The sequence below is a fragment of the Arachis hypogaea genome, chromosome 17 (genome assembly GCF_003086295.3).
Source record: "Arachis hypogaea cultivar Tifrunner chromosome 17, arahy.Tifrunner.gnm2.J5K5, whole genome shotgun sequence".
Taxonomy (NCBI): Eukaryota; Viridiplantae; Streptophyta; class Magnoliopsida; order Fabales; family Fabaceae; genus Arachis; species Arachis hypogaea.
Window position 1 is genome coordinate 16,830,958 of NC_092052.1, and position 21,105 is coordinate 16,852,062.

The 21,105-nt window shown below is 28.1% G+C and overlaps 1 protein-coding gene across 2 annotated transcripts; it reads left to right on the plus strand.

Annotated features, from left to right (window-relative positions):
- The first annotated feature begins 12,252 nt into the window (after positions 1–12,252).
- On the plus strand, positions 12,253–19,503 carry LOC112765891 (potassium channel SKOR). Of its 2 annotated transcripts, XM_072222496.1 has the most exons (14): positions 12,263–12,997; positions 15,520–15,550; positions 15,642–15,744; positions 15,820–15,883; positions 15,964–16,303; positions 16,379–16,674; positions 16,773–16,853; positions 16,946–17,044; positions 17,240–17,461; positions 17,608–17,793; positions 17,883–17,958; positions 18,047–18,341; positions 18,656–18,777; positions 19,213–19,503. In XM_072222496.1, the coding sequence occupies exons 2-14, from the start codon at positions 15,532–15,534 to the stop codon at positions 19,458–19,460; spliced, it is 2,151 nt and encodes a 716-aa protein (XP_072078597.1). In that variant the 5' UTR covers positions 12,263–12,997; positions 15,520–15,531; the 3' UTR covers positions 19,461–19,503. The 2 variants fall into 2 exon arrangements, with proteins under 2 accessions (XP_025667540.1, XP_072078597.1); XM_025811755.3 differs by having other exon boundaries at positions 12,253–12,997; positions 15,520–15,744.
- Positions 19,504–21,105: the final 1,602 nt, after the last annotated feature.

Genomic DNA, 21,105 nt, shown 5'->3' on the forward strand with positions numbered 1-21,105 from the left:
ATGATTGACAACGTAAATCCAAGGGATATATCCCTAAAATTTACGAACAGTCAACCTATTTTTAATGAAGAAGAAGAATGTTTGATTCCAGCACACCAAGTAATATTCATGTCCGTCTTCCCAGGAAATTTTCAACCAATTGATCAAGTTCAAGATTTAACAATCTACAGTCATGAAGGAAGGCTAGCCAGCACACTAGCAAGGGTCTTCGAAAGAACTCAAAAGATAACAAGGGAATCTCACACAAGAATTAATTATAAAAGCAGAAATACTTTGCTTGTGTCTAGTAAAAGGAATGAAATTGAAGAAAGAGAGATGAGACTCTTAGTGGAATTTGAATCAGCATTCTACAACTTGTCTGGACTCTTAGAAAAGCTCCCTGAAGGGATAAAGAAGAATCTCTGCTATCTGATAAAAGAGAGAGAAGACCACAAGTGTCAGCTATGCGTCTCAGAGTTATCTGAAGAAAGCAATAATAAAATGGAATCAACCCACATGATAAAGGAAGAAGACAACGCATCTGAAGGACACATAATGAAAGAGGAAGACAGCACATCTGAAGCATCTCTCAACATTATTGCATAGTGACGTAAGCGCTTAGGTCATAGAGCACCAACAATGTAGCTGGTGCAAGATAATAAACAATGACGTAAGCAATGACGTCATAAGAAGGGTAAGGATGGGAATTGTCCATCAGACCCAACCATTATAAATAGGTTGCTTAGGCAATTGTACAAGGCATCAGAAAATAGAAAGCAGGAGGCAAAGAGTACTCAAATGCTAGGAGAGCAAGGAGGAAGCTGCCGAGGCGATTCTATGATCTGAAGAAGAACTCCCATTAGGGAAAAATAGTTCTAAACTCCCCTCTGGAGTTAGTATTTACAATCTCCCCTCTGGAGATAAAAACACCTTATGTAAAATATATTAAATAAAGGAAGTTTTTCTCCAGAAAGGTATGTATTCATTCTAGTCTTTCAATTATGAATTATTTAGAAAGTTTAGAATTAACAGAAGAATCTGATTATTATAGATTAACTGCTTTATTAGATAATGAAAAACAGGCTGTTTTAAAAACAGAATTAAATCTCAAATCAAACGAAAATTTTAATAAACAAAATCTTTTAAAAGAAGTTTTTAATAGAAAAAATATAATATACTATGGAAAAATTCAACTTGAAGCCCCTATAAAGATAAAATCCGCCAATGGAGAACTTGAAATAGCTTTGATAAATGATGAAGAATTAAGTAAACAGATTGAGAAAATTAAGGATCAACAAAAAAGATCTAAAATTGGATGGATTCATATTAGTACTATACAAGTCTTAATCAAATCTACATATATGAAAGGAATTAATCCACCAATAAGCTTAGCAATCTGTGACAAAAGAATTACTGATGACCCAATAGATCAAATAATTGAAATTGTTCATGGAAACTTGGCAAATGTAAATGTTAAATTTAATGCCCATCTGGGATATGCTATACCTTTATCAACTGAAAATCTTGGAAGATCTATAAGTCTGGCTTATAAATTTCACAGAAAGAATCTAATGGAACAAGATGATGAACCATTTTCAATTACATATGCAATAAATTATGCTTTAACAAATAGCCATCATAGTATAATATTTAAAAACAGAGAAAGAATTTATGTCGATGAATTATTTCAGAAAATTGTAAAAACAGAAATACCAAAATATAAAGCTATTGAAAACCCAGTTCTATTAATAAAAGAACCGTCAGGAAAATTAGTTTCATCGAATTTTCAAATTAGAGAATCTAAAATTAATAGCCCTTTAAGTCTATCTAAGTTGAAGATTAAAGAAGAAAATTCTGAAATAAAAGAATTAACAAAAAAGGTCGAAAAATTAAATGAAACCTTAAACACTAAATTATGACAATAAATAAAGAAGAAACATATGTAACCTATCAAGACAAGAAACAAGAGCTTTTTGAAAGAGAAAATCGTTTGAATTATTTACAGTTTTCTGAAATAAATCAAAGAGCATTTGAAGCTCTAAAAATAATCTATGACAAGTTAGAAAGAGAAGTTGAAGAGCTAGAAAAATTAATAGAATCTCTAGAAAATAGTGATGAATCAATGATAGAGTTTGCAGAAATTTTAAAATAAATAATGCAGCATAAAAAGATTGAAAAACCAGAAAATAAAATAAAAAGAAAAAGGGCAGAAAAATTAAAAAGTAAAATAAAAGAGTATAAAAGGGAATTAAATAACCTTCAGATCGAAATTGATGACCTTATAATAAAAAGGATAGAAATAAGAATAAATATAAACAAGTTGGAATTAAACTTAAAAAATTTATAAATGCCTGGAAAACCATATTATGATTTAAAAGAATTAAAGCTGTTGAAAGAAAAAATGGAAAATGAAGTTGAAAAATTAAGAAGGTATTTAGAAACAACAGAAAGTGTAGAAATAAAAGAAGTTTTTGAGGATTTAAGAAATTATATTAAAGAAAAAGACAAACAGATAAAAGATTTTATATACAATAATCCATGCAAAAAAGAATATTATAAACTAAAACAAGATTGAAAACTATAAAAATGAAATTACAATATACAAGGACTAGTAAAAGATTGCAAAATTGGTATCAGAGCCAAGTTAATGATTAAGGGTAACACTTTCTCCTTAAGCAACACTTTTAGTGATACACTTTTAAACCAAATAAAAACAAAAATCTGTAAATCTGTACCAAAGTGCATCTGTACACTAGATGGACCCTTAAACAAAACATTCAATCGTTTTCAATTATTTGGTTAAAATTTTATTATAAAAAATATTTTTATTTTTTTTTGTATTTATATATTTTATTTTTTTAATTATGTAAGCTTGATTAGTTTAGGTCTTACTAATATAAGTAAATATGTAATATATGATAGGCATGTTTTTAGAATTATATTATTTATTTTATTTTTTAAAAAAATAAAAAAATAGAAAGGTTAATATTTTAATGTATTATATATAATATTTTAAATAAATTATATTTTTAAAATATTTTGATGAAAAATTATATTATATAATAATATCTTTAATAAAATTAGTTAGTTAATAAATTTTGAATATAATAATCTAATTATTTGTCAAGTAATATAAAATAAAATTTTAATTATTTTATATTTTTATGTTACAGTTTAAAATTTTATTTTAATTTAATTTTTTAATATTATAAAAAAATTTTGCATAATAATTAATCTTATGGAATAAAGAATATTTATATTTTTGTATTTATATGTTTTATATTTAATTATTTAAGAATAAAATATTCTGTTACCCTTTAAAGTATTATATAATAAAGTAATGCCGCATTTATTTATGTATTAGGATATTCTGTATTTATTAGAGTCCATCAATGCTCTTCTTTCATATTAGCCTTTGATTTTCATCTAATCAAATCTAATGGTCTATATAAATATGGCGCATCTAATAAGCACATAATTATTGTGCTCATTTTAGACATACTCAATAATGAATTACTAAATAGTACACAAACAAATTTTGTTTGAACAAAACATTATATATTCACACATATGAAGTCAAAAACTAAAGTTAGAGATTATTTAATATTCAGATTTTGACTTTATTAGATATCAAGATAATTTTGATCAATTGTATGTATATTTATATGTTTATTGAAAGAATTCTTTAAAACGGTGTCAAAAAGACACTTATTATTCCTTCTACTAAAGTATTTGAATATAAAACATCTTTTAAATGCATCCATTTTGGTGATTATGAGTATTTGTCACAAAGTATGAAAAATAAATTATTTAAAAGATTATTTGAGTTATTTTATGACAATATATTAGTAGTCTAATATTTTTAATTTTTATTAAACAAGAGAGTTCAAAGTGTTTACGTGTCTTATGAATAATTTAGCATAAATTTCACAAATGCATGCATATTTGGTTAATAAAAACAAACACTCAAAATTTTTCGTGTGGATACTATTTATATATCATTTTTATGATATATTGTTTTAGTGGGAGTGTGCACTTAGATGCTCATATGATTTAGACAAATTTATAAATATAGATATTTCTGCAGAAATAAAGTATTTAGTTTTGTTTTCACTCTGACTCATGATCTCATAAAGTTTATTAAAGTTGGAATAGTTGAAAATAAGCATGTATGGGATTATTTTCGCATGTAATTTCTGAAATTCTCATCCAAATTTGATCTATGTCGTTGAGTATGTTAATATGGTGATCATCGTGGTTTCGTCGCGACAGTAATATGATAAAAGCTGCGGTAATTTCATAACTAATATATAAGACGGACCAGATTGTTAGAATAATAAGAGAAACAACATTTAGATGCGCACATAAAATTTATAAGATGTGATTATTTCAAGAAAGAATATATGTATAACCCAAGTGAAAAATTGTTGGAAAATTATTTAATTTTTTAATTTGTTTGTGGGTAATATATTAATTATAATAACAAATTATGCTATTTCAAATTAAATTACTTATATAACGGTGATATAATTTATTGATATAAATGCTAAATTGAATAAGTTATAATTATTTTTTATTTTGAATTAAAGAAGAATAAAACCAGATACTATTTTTATTTGGACTTTAGATACTATTTTTATTTGAGATTTAGAATTTAATGAGTGACACACTCAAATATAAATAGTAACTTCCGTAACTCTTTTTTCATCAAGAAATTGTGATTTAGCCCTAATAAAAATAGAGAAGACTCTGATTATTGAAGAAGATCAAAGAACCAAATTTTTTTAATCATCCTTATAAATAACTTTTTCGCACTATAATATATATTTTTGATATTTTAATATAAATTATCTGAATTAATAAAATTATTTATTCTAACCATTATGTATTCTAATTTCTAAATACCAACGCATTATTATTAATGCCATCTGCATTTTAATTTCTTCCTTGCATGTTTATCATCAACAACACCAATTGGTGCTACTAATTAATAAAATGGACAAGTCTGAAAATTCCAGTAGCATATATAGGAGAAGAGAATACGTGAAATTGTGACCACGAATTCCATTATTTGTTAGTGTTATGCACCCTTAATTAATTTCCTTCATTTGGCGGATTTATTATGCATTTATGCTCTATGTTCCCCCATCATTTATTTATTATTAATAATCTGATTAATGACATGAGGAGTAACGAACTATAATCTGTTCAAATAAATAATAAAAAAGGACCCAAAAGCAAATCTTCGCCCTTTCATAATTTAATATAGGACAAATGGGATATCCTCCGGCCACTATATATACTAACAATAACTTTATTCATTTTATCATCAGATCAGAAATCAGACTTTTCTAGAACTTTATTGCATACCTCTTTCTAAATTTAAAAAAAAAAAAAAAAAACTTCAAATAATATGTTCGCATGTCCACATATGATATCATAGCCACATTAAATTGCTTTAAAAACGTTGTTATAATAAGAAGGGTAGTAAAGTACTATATTTTCCTCTTCAATATTTAGATTAAATTTTGATTTGATTTTTAATATTTTAAATATTTTATTTTTATTTTAAAATTTTTAAATAAATTTAATATTATTCTACTATTAAATTTGATATAAATAATTAATAAAACGAATCATGTGGATATTATTATATTATTAGTTAAATCATATATTTTTTCATACATTAGATAAATATAACCAAAATTTTGTTATAATATTTTTTTTTCAATTTATTTCTGGTATAAAACTCTAAATTTTAGCAATCAATTATCAATATTTTAGAATAAAAAAAAACTTTTACATTGGTAATCATTAATAGATCGATTTTACTTATAAAAAGAAATCAAACGTTATTAAATTTTTAATATGTAAATTATTTGTATTAAATTTAATAGTGAGATAATATTAAAATTTTTTAAAAATTAAAATATAATATTTAAAATTTTATAAAATAAAAATAAAATATTTAAAATTAAATTAAAACTTGAACCAAACACTAAAAATTAAAATAATATTTTATCCTAACAAAAATAGCGAAATGCATTACATGGGCAATAAGCAGACACAACAAAGTTAATATTGTTGATAAATATACCATATAATTAATAATTGTAAAAATCCAATTAAATGCATGGATAAGTGGAGAGAGCACCAAAAGAGCGTATCTTTATAAACAATTCAAAGCCGTGGATCAGTCAGCTTATGTGTGTGGATAGTGGATGCCATACCATAAACTCAATCCCACAGTTTTTTAACCTATATAAATTAAATGCATGTCATGTTGATTCACCTACCAACCAAATTTTATCAACTATATACATTAGGTTATAGAAATGAAAGTTGACACATGATAAAAATTTACGACCAGTTTAATTAAGCTTTTTTAAAAAAATAATTTAAATAATAAATATTTATATTAAAAATAATTTATAAATAAATTATTTTATATTTAATTTTTAATTTTAAAAATATTTATTTCAAAAAAAAATATAATAAAAAAATTTATTATAAAAAAAGTTATTTTTTTAATTTTTTTATAAATACTTAAATAATTTTTTAAAAAATTACAATTTAATTTTAAAAATTACACTAAATATTAATAGTACTACTTTTTATAAATTAAAAGTTCAAAAAAATAATTTTTGAAACTTTCCAAACAATCCTTAAAATATATTAATGCAGTGCCTAATTAATATAGTAAATAGTAATATATAAGCAATTTTTAAGCGCTCATCAATATATTATATTAACTCTCTAAAATAAAATAAACTATCAAAACCACACCATACCTAGAGGTATGACATAAAAACATTCATTATTTTTGTTAATTGAAAAGTTTGACGTGGCAACACAAGAATGCTTATATGACAACTTTGTATAGTGTCATGTTAGCCTTTTAATTTTTATCAACAAAACAAAACAATTTGACGATAATCACTTTTGCCTATTTATAAATTTTTTTGGCCTCTTTTATTATTTTTATCTTTTAGAATTATTTATTAGAACTAAAATTAGATAGACCTAATTTAATTTTAAAAGCTAGCTTACAAAAAAATAAATATCTTACACTTATAATAAATCATCTACAAATCTTATTTTTGAGAATGGCGAGACTTATATGTCTTTATATAAATCTTTTTTAAGTCTATTCTCTTTTTGTAATTTACTCTAATTATATCTTGACCTAATTATTAGTAGTTTGATTGGTGTTGAGTCCACTTACACTTTTGTTAATAAAACAAGTAATGACGTTAGGTTATTTTGTTGTATTGCTTTGGCGCATGGTGGAAGTGTATATATATATGGTGGTTCTAAATAAAGTCTAAACCATGTAATGTATGTAAACCTTTTTTCCAACTATGTTTGAGAAAAAGGAGCGTATCTTGTGAATTAATAAATCACCCGACATAAACCGAATTTGTTAAAGTGAACGCAACCCTGTTTCAAATGACAAATGTATCAATAATTAATAATAATATCAATATGTGTTCTTATGAATGGAAGAAAAAGGAAAACACAATTCAAGTTTTTTTAAGCATGCATGTCATGGCTAAACAAAAGAAATTATAGTCCTTTTATGTGTGTTGATGAGTCAGGTTTGTGAGCTCCATTATATCAACCCTGGCTTCGTAGCAAAAAGCTAGATTGTCATTATATCATCTTTATCAAAAATTTAAATCGATAGAAAGAAACACGTAATAATTAATTATATGTTAAACATGCCATTTTAAACATGATTTTTTTTTGGATTAGCTTAAATATTTGCATCTTTTTTTTTTAATTTATTTCATACTATTTTTTTTAAGATCTAACAAACATCAAATTCTAGACCTTTTAATCATAGAAACTATAATATCGTGTCATGATGTTACTTCTACAAAAAATTTAAACTAATAAAAATATATATAAATAATTATATCTTTTAATAAAATTGTACACTTAGCATTTTTAAGTAACTTTGTTAGTCAATTTAATGTTCAAAAATAATACTAGTAACTAACTAGGGAAAAGTAGATTAATTCAGTTGTCTCACATACATGAAGTGATCTGGATTTAGATCCGATCCGTGATATATATTTTGGTAGCTTATATGTATTTTAATTTGTTTGCATTTAATTCTTATAATATATACAGAACTCATCAAAAGAAAAAAAGAGCTCGTTATTAGCTGAAATTATTTTTGCATATATATATATATATATATATATATATATATATATATGTGTGTTCTGGACAATAGTAATAAAACGGAAGGATGATTAAATGAAAATCCGAAGTTACGATATAACACTAAGCACACCACAACGACAATATTATTAAAATACTGAAAAAAAAGAATACCCAAAAAAAAAAGGGCACTCAACAGGTAAAGACACACGTTCTATATCATCTAACACTATTGATTTTAGCATCAAGTATTTTACAAATTGTTCATCCAACTTGGTTTTACGCACGCCAAAATTAAGATTTTCGATCTTCATCCCATAAACTCACTTCAGGTATGAACAATATATATAAACTCAAAAAGAGTTTCTTTTTTTGGTCAGTTTTTATCAAACGAATACGCTAAGGAGTTTCAAAGGAAATGAAGAGGACAATACTTCCTACAAATTAACTTGCTATAAAGAATTAAAAAAAAAACAAAGCATTAAACATCTTAAAATTTTAAATTTTAAATTTTAAATCTGAATCTGAATCTGAATCATCATATAAAATATAATGAATAGTTAAAATTTGTCTAATTAACAAATAGGGTAAACACTCTTTAATCAATAAAAAATGTTGAACCCTTTTCTATGTCTCTTAATTCTATTATTATTATTATTAACAATTCCTCATATAATATATATACTTTTGTTAAAGCGTAGAATAATATATATATATATATAACCAAAAATAGTGGTATTTGCTAGCAATAACATAATGGAGGCAGTCAATCAATGAATTTCTCTTATTTTTTGTAAAGACGAAGAAACAAATTCGATGGTTATCAAATGATTGAATAATCGGGAGCAATTTACTTACGATACTTAGTTGACATTCATAAGTTGGTTATTTGTCAGCACAAATTTAGTTTACGATGTTTTTGGAAGCCCTCGGCCGAGAATTGATACATCCCTTATCAGTATATGGACAGGTTTAGGTTCGGCCTCAATGAAAAAAGAAAAACGGAGCACCTAACAAAAAAAACTATATCAGTTATATAACAGTTCCAAAAAAATGCACCTCGAAATAAAAAAAAAATCCGAATATATATATATATATATATCAAAAAGGAAAAAAATACTACTGCATGCAACTAATTAACCTACTAAATCTCATGTTTATGCATTACTATCAAGGATAAGGATAAGGATAAGATAAATTCAATTAGTGGGATAGTGTAACCAAAATTCTGGTAAAGTAGTTATTGGAAGGTATGGTTGTTAGGTTAATGTTGGCTATTCTCTTCTGGCTATAAATAGGCATAGCAAGAATATATAGCATATAGAGTACCCGTATGAGTCCTTGTAACATTCGTTTTTTACTTTTCTTTCAATCTATATTCTACTTCTCTATTCTTCACTACTCATTTACAAACATTCATGGTTCAAGCTATTCTTGTTACATACACTTGGCCAACAAACGCACAATCTTCACTATTAAAAATTGTTTGTTTTTCAATTTTAAACACTTTACAAGTAATAACTATTCATTATTAAAATTAAACATGTTTAACTATATATTATTAGGAATTAACGTGTTTATTGATTCATCCTTTTTTAATTTAATGTATGTAATAATAATGAATAAAATATTATATTAATTTGGATAGTAGATATATTTCGTTTTCTAAAATAGATATTCTTGTTCTGTTTTTTTTTCCTCAAAATATCAATATCCATATGTTAATAAATATTATATAATATTTTATTTTTATAATTCAAACTCAAAATTATTAATGAAGCAGCACAAATAATTATTATCTTGAGTAATATCATATTTATTGTTATCGAACAAATTGAATTAAAAAAAAAGGGTGGATTAGTAGTAGTAGACAACGTCCTTATATTACAATTGTCGTTTAAACTTTGATCCAGCATATGTATGTATGATGATAAAGTTTCAAGTTGTTGAGGTATGACACATAATATTTTGTCCTTATACGGAATATAGGAAATTTATATAACATGATTGGACAAACTCCAAAATCTTATTTTCTTTTTATATTTTTCCCTTGACGGTACTATAATGAATTTAAGTGTTTAACTGGTTACAGAACAAATAATATAGCATAAAGAATGCACTTTTTGTTTATTCTGGCGTAGGTTACGTTGAACATTCATTTATAAATTTTTGGCATATGTTTGAATTATGTTAAACATATGTCACGCATGATAAGATATATCTTCCGAAATGAAAACATGGAAGAAGCAAAGCCGAGTCAACAATAATGAAGAGCAGTATAAGTTATTATCGTGACAACTAATGGTTAATTGGACAACTATAATAACAATAATTACGACAGCCAACTTTGTTTTGTCCAAAAATTTCAATTTCTCTTTGACATTAATTGATTATTTTCATCCCACAAAAAAAGATAAAATAAAATAAAGAATTGGGTTATTTGTCATGTAACATCTGGATCAGTGGATGTGGAGCCGTGGATCATGGACAACCTTATAAATTTATATATGCACACATGTTTCCTACTTTTTATTTCTCTCTTTTTAGGATTATATATGAAAATTAATGTTTATCATTAATTGCCACTATCTTCGAGTGCTCGTCACCACATATGTTTATGTATGTTTCTGCCTAAATCCAAATCAAATTGATGTAACGAAATTTAATTAATAAATATTAAGTAAGATAATTTATGACTGTTTTTGGTTGATTTTTTTCGTAACTAAACATTTTGGATAAAACAATTGTCCAATAACACGATATATTTTATATAGGGAAAATCTAGGGGCCAGCAACTTCGTTAAATTCTGACCAACATGTAATCAGGCCAGCAAAAAAAGTGAGCCATTTGATGAAATCTCACACTCATCTCACACCATTAAAATCATCATTGATAACTATTTGATAACTACAAATCACAAAGTTGCTGGCTTCTAGCATTCCTCTTTTAAATATTGACGGTCTTGAAGGTAAATGATTTCTATGCAAATAACCCAAAATGTCTAGCTATACTTTTTGGTAAGTTTTCTGAAGATAAGTTTTGCTAATTTATATTATTGGATGATATTTTATGTGCAATAAATCCCATTGAACCAATAATTAATTCATATTATATATTAACTGATTTTGACTAAAAATATTTTTCTTACTAAATTTTTATATTTTATATATATATATATAAAATAATAATTATATAAAATGGATATGAGTCTTTAACTTAAGCCTATTTCTTTGTTTTTCAACTTTGGGGTTGAGAACTTGAGATGGAATATAATATTATTGAGGCTATATATTAATAATAGTATTATAAGAGTTAATATATGTAATTATATAAATTTAGTTACTATTTTATATTATTAATTAAATACTTTGTAGGTATTTTAAATTATATAATTTGTTAGAGTAAATTTATTAAGATCTAATTATTTGGTGCTCTACGTGTGAATAAACATATATATAGATGGTGGTAATAACAAATGGTGTATAATTATAATTTTATTCATTAACTATTTTTTTTCTTTTAAAACTCTTCTTTCATACTATAATTATTTTACTTTTTTATTATTCAATTCTTCAGGTTTGACAAGGATTTTGTTATTTAATATAATAACAATTAATTTTTAATAATTATAAATATAAAAGAATTATATATATATATATATTATCATAATAAAATAATTATTTTTTACATATACTTTGTAAATTATCATTAAAAAACGAGGTTGGTGGTCTCAACAAAATTATAAATGTATCAAAATTACTTAACTTTAACTTTTATGTATAACAGAAAAAATTAATTATTTACTTTTATATATAATAATTTATTGATTAGTCATTGATCAAATTTTAGATATTTGATATGATGTCTAAATTTTTTATTTTTAATTATTAAAAAATATTAAATAATTCATATTATATTTCAAATAAAAGTAAATTTAATAAAAATTTGACATTAATAAAAAAATGGGCCCAACTTTTAATGGAGCCCTTGGAAAAGAAAAATCTTAATATATTATATGTATAATAATAAATTTGAAATGAGTACACGTCATGTTGAAAGGATTGAGCTTAATTGTACATGTATAAAAGGGGAGTATTCATACTAGAATGGTCCATATCACAGGCACTCAATTTATCTATGATTCTATGTAGCTTCGCGCCTTCACCCTCTTTTACTTCTCCATAATATCCACTATACTCTCTCTTTCTCTCTCTTCTCATTCGTTTTCCGTTTTTCCCTTATCCGATCTCTTCTCCTTTTCAAAACCGTCACTTCTTTCAAACCATAATAAACCCAAGAAAGTCAAGAACCCTTACTCAACGACGTCGTTTCCACCTTCCTCCCCTAACCTAACTCCGTGATCTCCATCTCCATCTCGTGACCCTCTTTCCATTTCCCTTTTCATGCATCAAACGAATTAATCCAATTTCCGACCTCTCATCTTCCGTGGCAGTTCCATCTACATTCCACATTACAAAAATCGTAACCGATCGTTAATAACAACAACAATTTGTTATTATTATTCACCGAGAAAATGAACGATGTTGGAAAGAACAATAAGAAAGTGAAGGTGACCGTGGAAGAAGACGACGAGAAACGGAGGGGGAACAAGATGACGACGACGGATTCTTCTTCGTCGACGTCATCAACGGAGTCGTCTTCTTCCGACGAGAGGGAATACGAAGTACAGGACCTCCGTGACCGGCTGAAATCGTCGCGAGGAAGCAGGTTTGACCTCATAGAGAACGAGTTCGGACTCAACTCGGCTCGGAGGAAGTTCAGTCGTCAAGCTCTACTCGATGGAATCCGAGGCATCTCCAAGGGCGCTGTCATCCACCCAGAAAACAGGTTCACTTCTCTCCTTTTCTTTCTTTTCTTTTTTATTTTTTTAATTAATTTTTAAATAACAACTAATAATGGCATCACCTATCACTTACACCTCTAATATTTTATATAAAATATAGAATATCATTACAGAGATACTAACTAATAAAGAGTTCAGAAAGAAACTATATATTACAGTGGCATGTTCTTGGTAGATCTCTCTGTTATCACTTAATGCTATACATAACATTAAAAATGTAATCTGATGAGTAAGAACGTAAAGTAACGTATTCTATCATTCACAGTTAATAATAATATGGGTTTAGCTAAGTTTACAGACTAAGAAATTTTTATTGAAAATATAAAAATTTTAAATTATTTATTTATTTATTTTGTATTTATTAAATAAAAATATTTAAAATTTTTTTCTAATAATAAACTTATTATGTGTCTTAAATAATAATAATAATAATAATAATAATAATAATAATAATAATAATAATAATAATAATAATAATGTTGAGTTAAATTAAAAAAATTAAAGAATGGTTAGAATTTTCTGAAATTTCAAGTGTGTGTTTCAATTAAAGTTTATAAATAAGAGTTTGTATTAAATTGATTTTATAAATTTAATTTTGGTTAAAAATAAATTGATATTAAAATGATTTATGTTTAATAATTTTATATTAAAGTAAATTATAGAAACATGAATATTGTTTGGAGTCAAGTTTAGATAAAAATTATTTTAAAAAAGGACATAAATTTATATTACTCAAAACTATATTTTTTTTCAATACTCTTTTGGTTTTAATTTAAAAAAAAAACTTCAATTTATATGTTAAAATTTAGTAATTTTTAGTTATAATTTTTTAATATATATTTTTTAAATTATATAAAGACAAATAAAAATAATAATAATGAAAAGTTTCATAAAAAACTAAACCAATAACACCCTAGGTCATTTGTGCCCATTGGTTGGTTTGGTGGTGCATGAAATAAGGGCCGGAAGTTTGGAATGAAGCGAAGGGAAGTGAAGAAAGGAGTTTCACGTCACTCTCTCCCCCTTCTCTTTCTAACTTTGTACACGTGGCATGTAATTGTGGGTTCTAGTTGTCTTGTCTGGCCCAACCATTTCCATGTGATGTTGTCAATTATCAACCTCTCATGACTCCTCACTATCCTTGTTGCTAATCTATCTCTCAAATTCTAATCGTAATCATAACATGTTTAAATAATTATGTTGATACAAAAATCGGAATAATTTGACCTGGAAGATTTTGTCTCGGCGTTCAAGATCGTAAGGGCTGAAACATTTTTGATTTTACACTTGGACAACCTGTGCTATTTTTTTTATCAAGTAACTGTGTAACACTAGCTCTATCAAAAAATAAAATAAAATAAAAGAAAAAAGAAAACAGTAAGAGTGGCTGGGATCTGGATTGTGGTGACGGAGCAAGATTTCATCATCATCATCATCAAAGTATAATGCGTGTATCGTTATACATTAAACTATAATATAATTTTAAGAAAATGATGAATTGATGATATCATATAAGGCCAACTTGGTGATGATATTGATTGATAGATTTTTTTTCGTTCATACAAACACAGTCACACACATTAACCTAGCAACTACACTAGGACTCGAATCTGGTGTGGTTTTGCTAGAGACAAACAGCGCTGCCACTGCATCACATGTCTAAGCCACGATATTGATCGATAGAGATATGTTTGCGAAAAAATTCAATGGTTTTTGCCCAAGTTGCAAGGCCCAATCCCTTCAGTGGTGTTAGTCATGCAAATTGTAAAGTTCCATCACTACTAGCTCGCAGAATCACAGATATTATTACTGCATACAGCACATATATAAATTAAATAAATCCCATGACCAAAAAAGTATATACATATATATTATATTATACAAATTAATTGAAACAAGCACATAATATTATATGGGTTTTAATATGGGTTTTACATTAGCACATGCTCACCCCAAGAAATTAAATATAGAATATATTTGATTAAACATGTATAATATGTTATTTATCATACCATCTTAAAAGAGGGGAAATATATAAACTAATTGTTTTTTTTTAAGGATCTGAAAATTGGCGCAAACTCAGTTACTAGGTTTTAGTTTACTTGTGAGGATTGATTGGTTGGGATTTTGCTCAAAAGCATGAAATATGAAATATAGAAGTAATGCTGTTTTCGTGATAAATTATTACATAATAAATTAGTAATCCATATTCATTAATCATTATTCATTCAGCTAACAGCCTAGTATACTATATGCTAATAAGCTAGAAATCGAAATACAAATAACCGGTGAAGAAATTATGTGATTTGGGTGGCATAATAATAGTTCCCTAAATTATAATTTGAAAACCTCAATCATTAGCTCATTACTACGAGGAAGAATGTGACCAAAATTATTAATGCAGCAAAGTTAATAAGGGTTAAGCTAACATATTAAAGTTATCCTTAGAACACACGTTAGTTAATTCATGATTAGATGGTTAATAATTTCATTAACTATAGTGCAGGTGGTATCGATTATGGACAAAATTCATATTGGTATGGGCAGTGTACTCATCCTTTTTCACTCCAATGGAGTTTGGATTCTTTCGTGGCTTGCCTGAGAATCTGTTTATATTGGATATCATAGGGCAGCTAGCTTTTCTTGTGGACATAGTTTTGCAGTTCTTTCTTGCTTATAGAGATAGTCAGACCTATCGCATGGTCTACAAGCGTACCCCTATTGCTTTGCGGTAAATTTCTATTTTTGCTATGCTTAATTGTCTTATTATTATTATTGTGTATTTTAATTGTTTCTGTTGTTGCAGGTACCTAAAAACTGACTTCATCTTTGATTTTCTTGGATGTATGCCTTGGGATATCATATTCAAGGTTCTATTTCTTCCTTTTAAATATCAGTTTACTAAAATGCAACTCAATTATATTGAAGAAATGCTTTATTTTGTGAACAGGTTTGTGGAAACAGAGAAGAAGTTAGGTACCTCTTGTGGATCAGATTATATCGGGTGCGGAAAGTCACCGAATTTTTCCATAATTTGGAGAAGGATATACGTGTTAATTACATCATTACTCGGATTGTGAAACTTTTAGTAGTTGAACTCTACTGCACCCACACTGCAGCCTGCATTTTCTACTATTTGGCTACTACACTTCCTGAATCCCAAGAAGAGTACACATGGATTGGAAGTTTACAGCTTGGTGGTTATAGTTATCAACATTTCAGAGAAATTGATCTTTGGAAGCGCTACACAACATCCTTGTATTTTGCTATCGTTACTATGGCTACTGTTGGTAAGTTAGTTATTGTAGAGTTACGGTTGAGTTGTTTTCATATGACATTATTTGTGACTTTCTTTTCTTCCGCAGGCTATGGAGATATACATGCAGTAAACTTGAGGGAGATGATATTCATAATGATATATGTCTCATTTGACATGGTTCTTGGTGCTTATTTGATCGGTAACATGACAGCTTTGATAGTCAAGGGATCAAAAACTGAGAAATTTAGGGACAAGATGACAGATCTTATGAAATATATGAATAGAAATAGACTTGGACGGGATATCCGTGAGCAAATAAAAGGCCATCTGCGCTTACAGTTTGAGAGTAGCTATACCGAGGCTGCTGTCCTTCAGGAAATTCCCATTTCTATTCGCTCTAAGGTAATAACATAAAGAGGGTGCCTTTGAACTGATTCTGTCTTCAGAGAATATTTGTTAGTTTCCATCATTTTGGATTTTAATCTGATCATCTTTTGCAGATATCTCAAACATTATACTTGCCATGCATTCAAATGGTTCCTCTTTTTAAGGGCTGTTCTTCAGAATTCATCAATCAGATAGTAAGTAATCTATTTCTCATTGTCTTGATAGTTAAATAATTATGTTTCTAAATTTGCTAGCATGTGTAATTTTTGTTGCTTTAATCTTTCAGGTTACCAGGCTCCACGAGGAATTTTTTCTTCCAGGAGAGGTTATCATGGAACAAGGAAATGTCGTGGATCAACTATATTTTGTCTGTCATGGTGTGCTGGTATGCTTTTATATCTTCACAAGCACGTGTGTAATAATTCTACTTTTTTTCTTAGGTTCTATTGATGCTTTCAGTCACAATCCTGACTTTATGACTTGACTTTTATAGTTCGTTGCACCATATGACCATAATCAAATATCTGCATGAACACCATATCTTTATTGAGTGCTAACTGCTAAAGCTGTGAATATGCAGGAGTTAGTAGGCACTGCTGAGGATGGGACTGAAGAAACTGTTTCACTTCTGGAACCTAACAGTTCATTTGGAGAGATATCCATTCTTTGCAACATTCCTCAACCATATACTGTTCGTGTCTGCGAACTCTGTAGGCTCCTGCGGCTTGATAAACAATCGTTTACAAATATCCTTGATATATACTTTTATGATGGAAGGAAGATATTAAACAACCTTCTTGAGGTAATTATGTTATCCCTCTTATTTCTCACATATCATGCTCCCTTTGATCCTTACTCTAGCCTGAATTGAAATGCATCATGCTATTATGTTGTGGAAGATGTAGTTTATCATCATAAAGAGAGCTAAATATTTTCATTGTTTTATAGGGAAAAGAGACTTCTCGTGGTAAGCAATTAGAGTCAGACATCACATTTCATATTGGAAAGCAAGAAGCTGAACTTGCTTTGAAGGTCAACAGTGCAGCTTTCAATGGGGATCTGTATCAGCTAAAAGGTTTAGTTAGAGCTGGAGCTGATCCCAACAAGACAGATTACGATGGAAGATCACCTTTGGTGAGGACCTTGCAACATTTTAAATGTCTTGTAATTTATTAGTACAATGTTTTGGCAATGCTTGTCTGACACGTTTTTTCTTCCAACAGCATCTTGCTGCATCCAGAGGCTACGAAGACATCACACTTTTCCTTATTCAAGAAGGCGTAGACGTCAATGTTAGCGGTAACTTTAACCTACTAAATCTTCACTGCTATGTAACATACTTAAACTTTTAGCTGCCACTAACGTAGCTAATGTGTTAACTTTATAGATAATTTCGGGAACACACCCTTACTTGAAGCAGTTAAGAGTGGACATGATCGTGTTGCATCTTTACTTGTTAGAGAAGGAGCCGCCATGAAGATAGAAGATGGCGGTAGTTTTCTATGCACAGCAGTTGCAAGGGGAGATTCAGATTATCTTAAAAGGCTACTGTCTAATGGCATGGATCCCAACTTGAAAGATTATGATTACCGAAGCCCTTTGCACGTTGCTGCAGCTGAAGGTTTATACTTCATGGCAAAGTTGCTATTAGAAGCTGGAGCCAGTGTTTTTACCAAGGACAGGTACAAATTAATTGCATTACCATTTTTGCTTTTGGTTGTGATTAACATGAGTAATTTATGACAGAGGAAAGTATGTTTTTTTTTTTATCAAATATACTTTTAACGGCTAAATTTTTAAAAAACTTTGGACCAAATCAACAACAGTTTTACAAGAATAACCTTTAACATAAGCAAATCAGATATAATTGTGATATATTATAGCTGGACTAGTCCTAAATTTTTTAAACAAATTTTAAGGATAAAAAATATACATGATTCTTTACGACAATATGCAGTGTGCTAATGCTACTTGTTCCTTTTCATTTTATTAACAGATGGGGAAAAACCCCACTTGATGAAGCTCGAATGAGTGGAAATAAGAACCTAATCAAACTACTAGAAGATGCAAAATCTGCTCAGTTGTCAGACTTGCTATGTCCCACACAAGAACTTACAGGTAATCTCATCCTGTATTGCCTTTATATATTTCAATTGAGAAAGTTACTATCTTTTTAATCAAATAGTATGTTGTTTTCAGATGTTATAATACATATAAATTAAATATATATTAAAATGGAAAACAAATTTTACTTCTGTCTACAAAAAAAAAATATAAAAATATTTGAATTAATCCTCTTGAATAAAATATAATCACTATTGGTACTTGATAGAAGAATTACTTAAGGTTTGCTCATTGCCAACCTTTATTAAAACTTTTTTCTTTTTTTATTTTTTGTTTGTTTAAACATCTAGTAAATTGAAAAAAAAAAAAGCCTTCCTTTCAACTTGATGTGTACTTTTACTTTTGGTTATCTCAAGTTTGAAGTTTGTCTATACCATAGATAATCTATATCTGCAAAATAAGAGCTAAAATTTCACTTGTCATTTTCAGATAAAATGCATCCACAAAAATGTACTGTGTTCCCTTTCCACCCATGGGATCCAAAAGATCATACAAAACATGGCATTGTATTATGGATTCCACATACCATTGAAGAGCTAATCAAAATGGCAGCGGATCAATTTGAGTTTCCTAGTGATTCTTGTGTTTTTATTTTATCAGAAGATGCTGGTAAAATTACTGATGTAGACATGATTAAAGATGGTCAGAAGCTCTATTTAGTTCATCAAACACATTAGACTTTGATCCAATTCATACCACGACCACAATTCTTATATTAAAGTAACAGCGTGCCCTTTTTTGTAACGTGTTGTAGTTGTTCTCTACCAATAAGCACGTTCTATGATCTTATATTGGTTTATAACAACTAGCAGCACGCTTTCTATTATTTTCAAAATGTTTGCTCAAGTAACTAAAAAAAGGGGAAAAAATAAAACAAATATCTGTTCACATATCTAAAAATTTAATGTCGACAACTCTTTTTATTCCACTTGAAATTCATTTTTTTACTTAAAATGATCGAATCAATTAATTTAAAATAATTAAAGTAATACAATATAATAGTAATTAATTTAATGATTAATGTTTAGTATATACATTACATTTTTGAATTTCTAAAAATAAAAAAATATAAAAGAATAAATTTAAATTTATTAGATAGTCATTCAATTAAAGAATTCAATTCAAATCTATTAATATACTAAAGTTATTACAAACTATAATATTGAATTTAAAATAAAATAAATTATTTTTCAAGAGAATAAACGGATTACATACCTTTTGTCCATGCCACTCTCCCCAAAGTCGTTCCCTCAAGAATAGGTGGAAATTCCAGTTCATATATCTTGAACACGCTCTTTATGTGATACGCTGGATGAACAAACTTGATCTAATCGAGTCTTGCAAAAGCATAGACTGCTAGGATATGACGGCATGAATAATGAAAAGTTTGAAATAGGTCGCAGTAACAACTATGAGTGTCCAAATAAATCCTACATGTGCGTGGGTAAAATCATCAACCGACTCCATTTCCTCGACCACAAAAATGGAAGCAAAACGATTGCTCTCGTACACAACCATCTTGGGGATAGAATCCATGTTTTTTTGAACATTTTTTGTCAGGTATGTGAAAACATATTACCCCGACTAAGTTGAGCAAATGCTTCTCAGCCTTTCCTAACAAACAACTTCTACAGACGCATATAAGTGGACCGAACAATGGCTGCGATGGGAAGGTTATGCGTCCCCTTAGCACAACATTGATGCACTCAGATAAGTTTGTAGTCATGTAGCCAAACCTTTGGCCAGAATCACAGTGTTGCAGCCAGACCTTTTTACAAATCGTATTTGCAAACATCGCAATTCGCAAATTCTGGTTTGAGATCTTTTAGCACTCTCATGTACGCCAAGTATTGCTCCTCATTTGGAGAATATTCTACATTGATTAAGGCTTGTTTTCCTTCTTTACACTTGAACTAACTCATGAAATTAGTAACCATATGACGGATACAATAAGCATGGTACGCTCTTGGAGGATGCCATCCACTACCCTCCTCTTCCATTGCAACAAGTATGGCTCCGGCTCTATCAGATATGGCAAGAATACGTTGCTAAGGAGTCACATGCTGTTGCGGATTCCTTATAAAAAACGACCAAAACTCTATTGACTCATACTTAACCAATGCAAAAGCAATGGGAAGAATGTTTGAGTTGCTGTCTTGTGAAATGGCCATTACAAAATCCTTCCGTATCGCTCATACAAATATGTACCATCAATAGATACCCGAAGTTTGCAATTCTTGAAGACTTCAAATGCAGGGAGAAAATATCCAAAATATCTTATCAAATTGCATGGGACCAAAGTCTAGAAGTATACCTTCATAA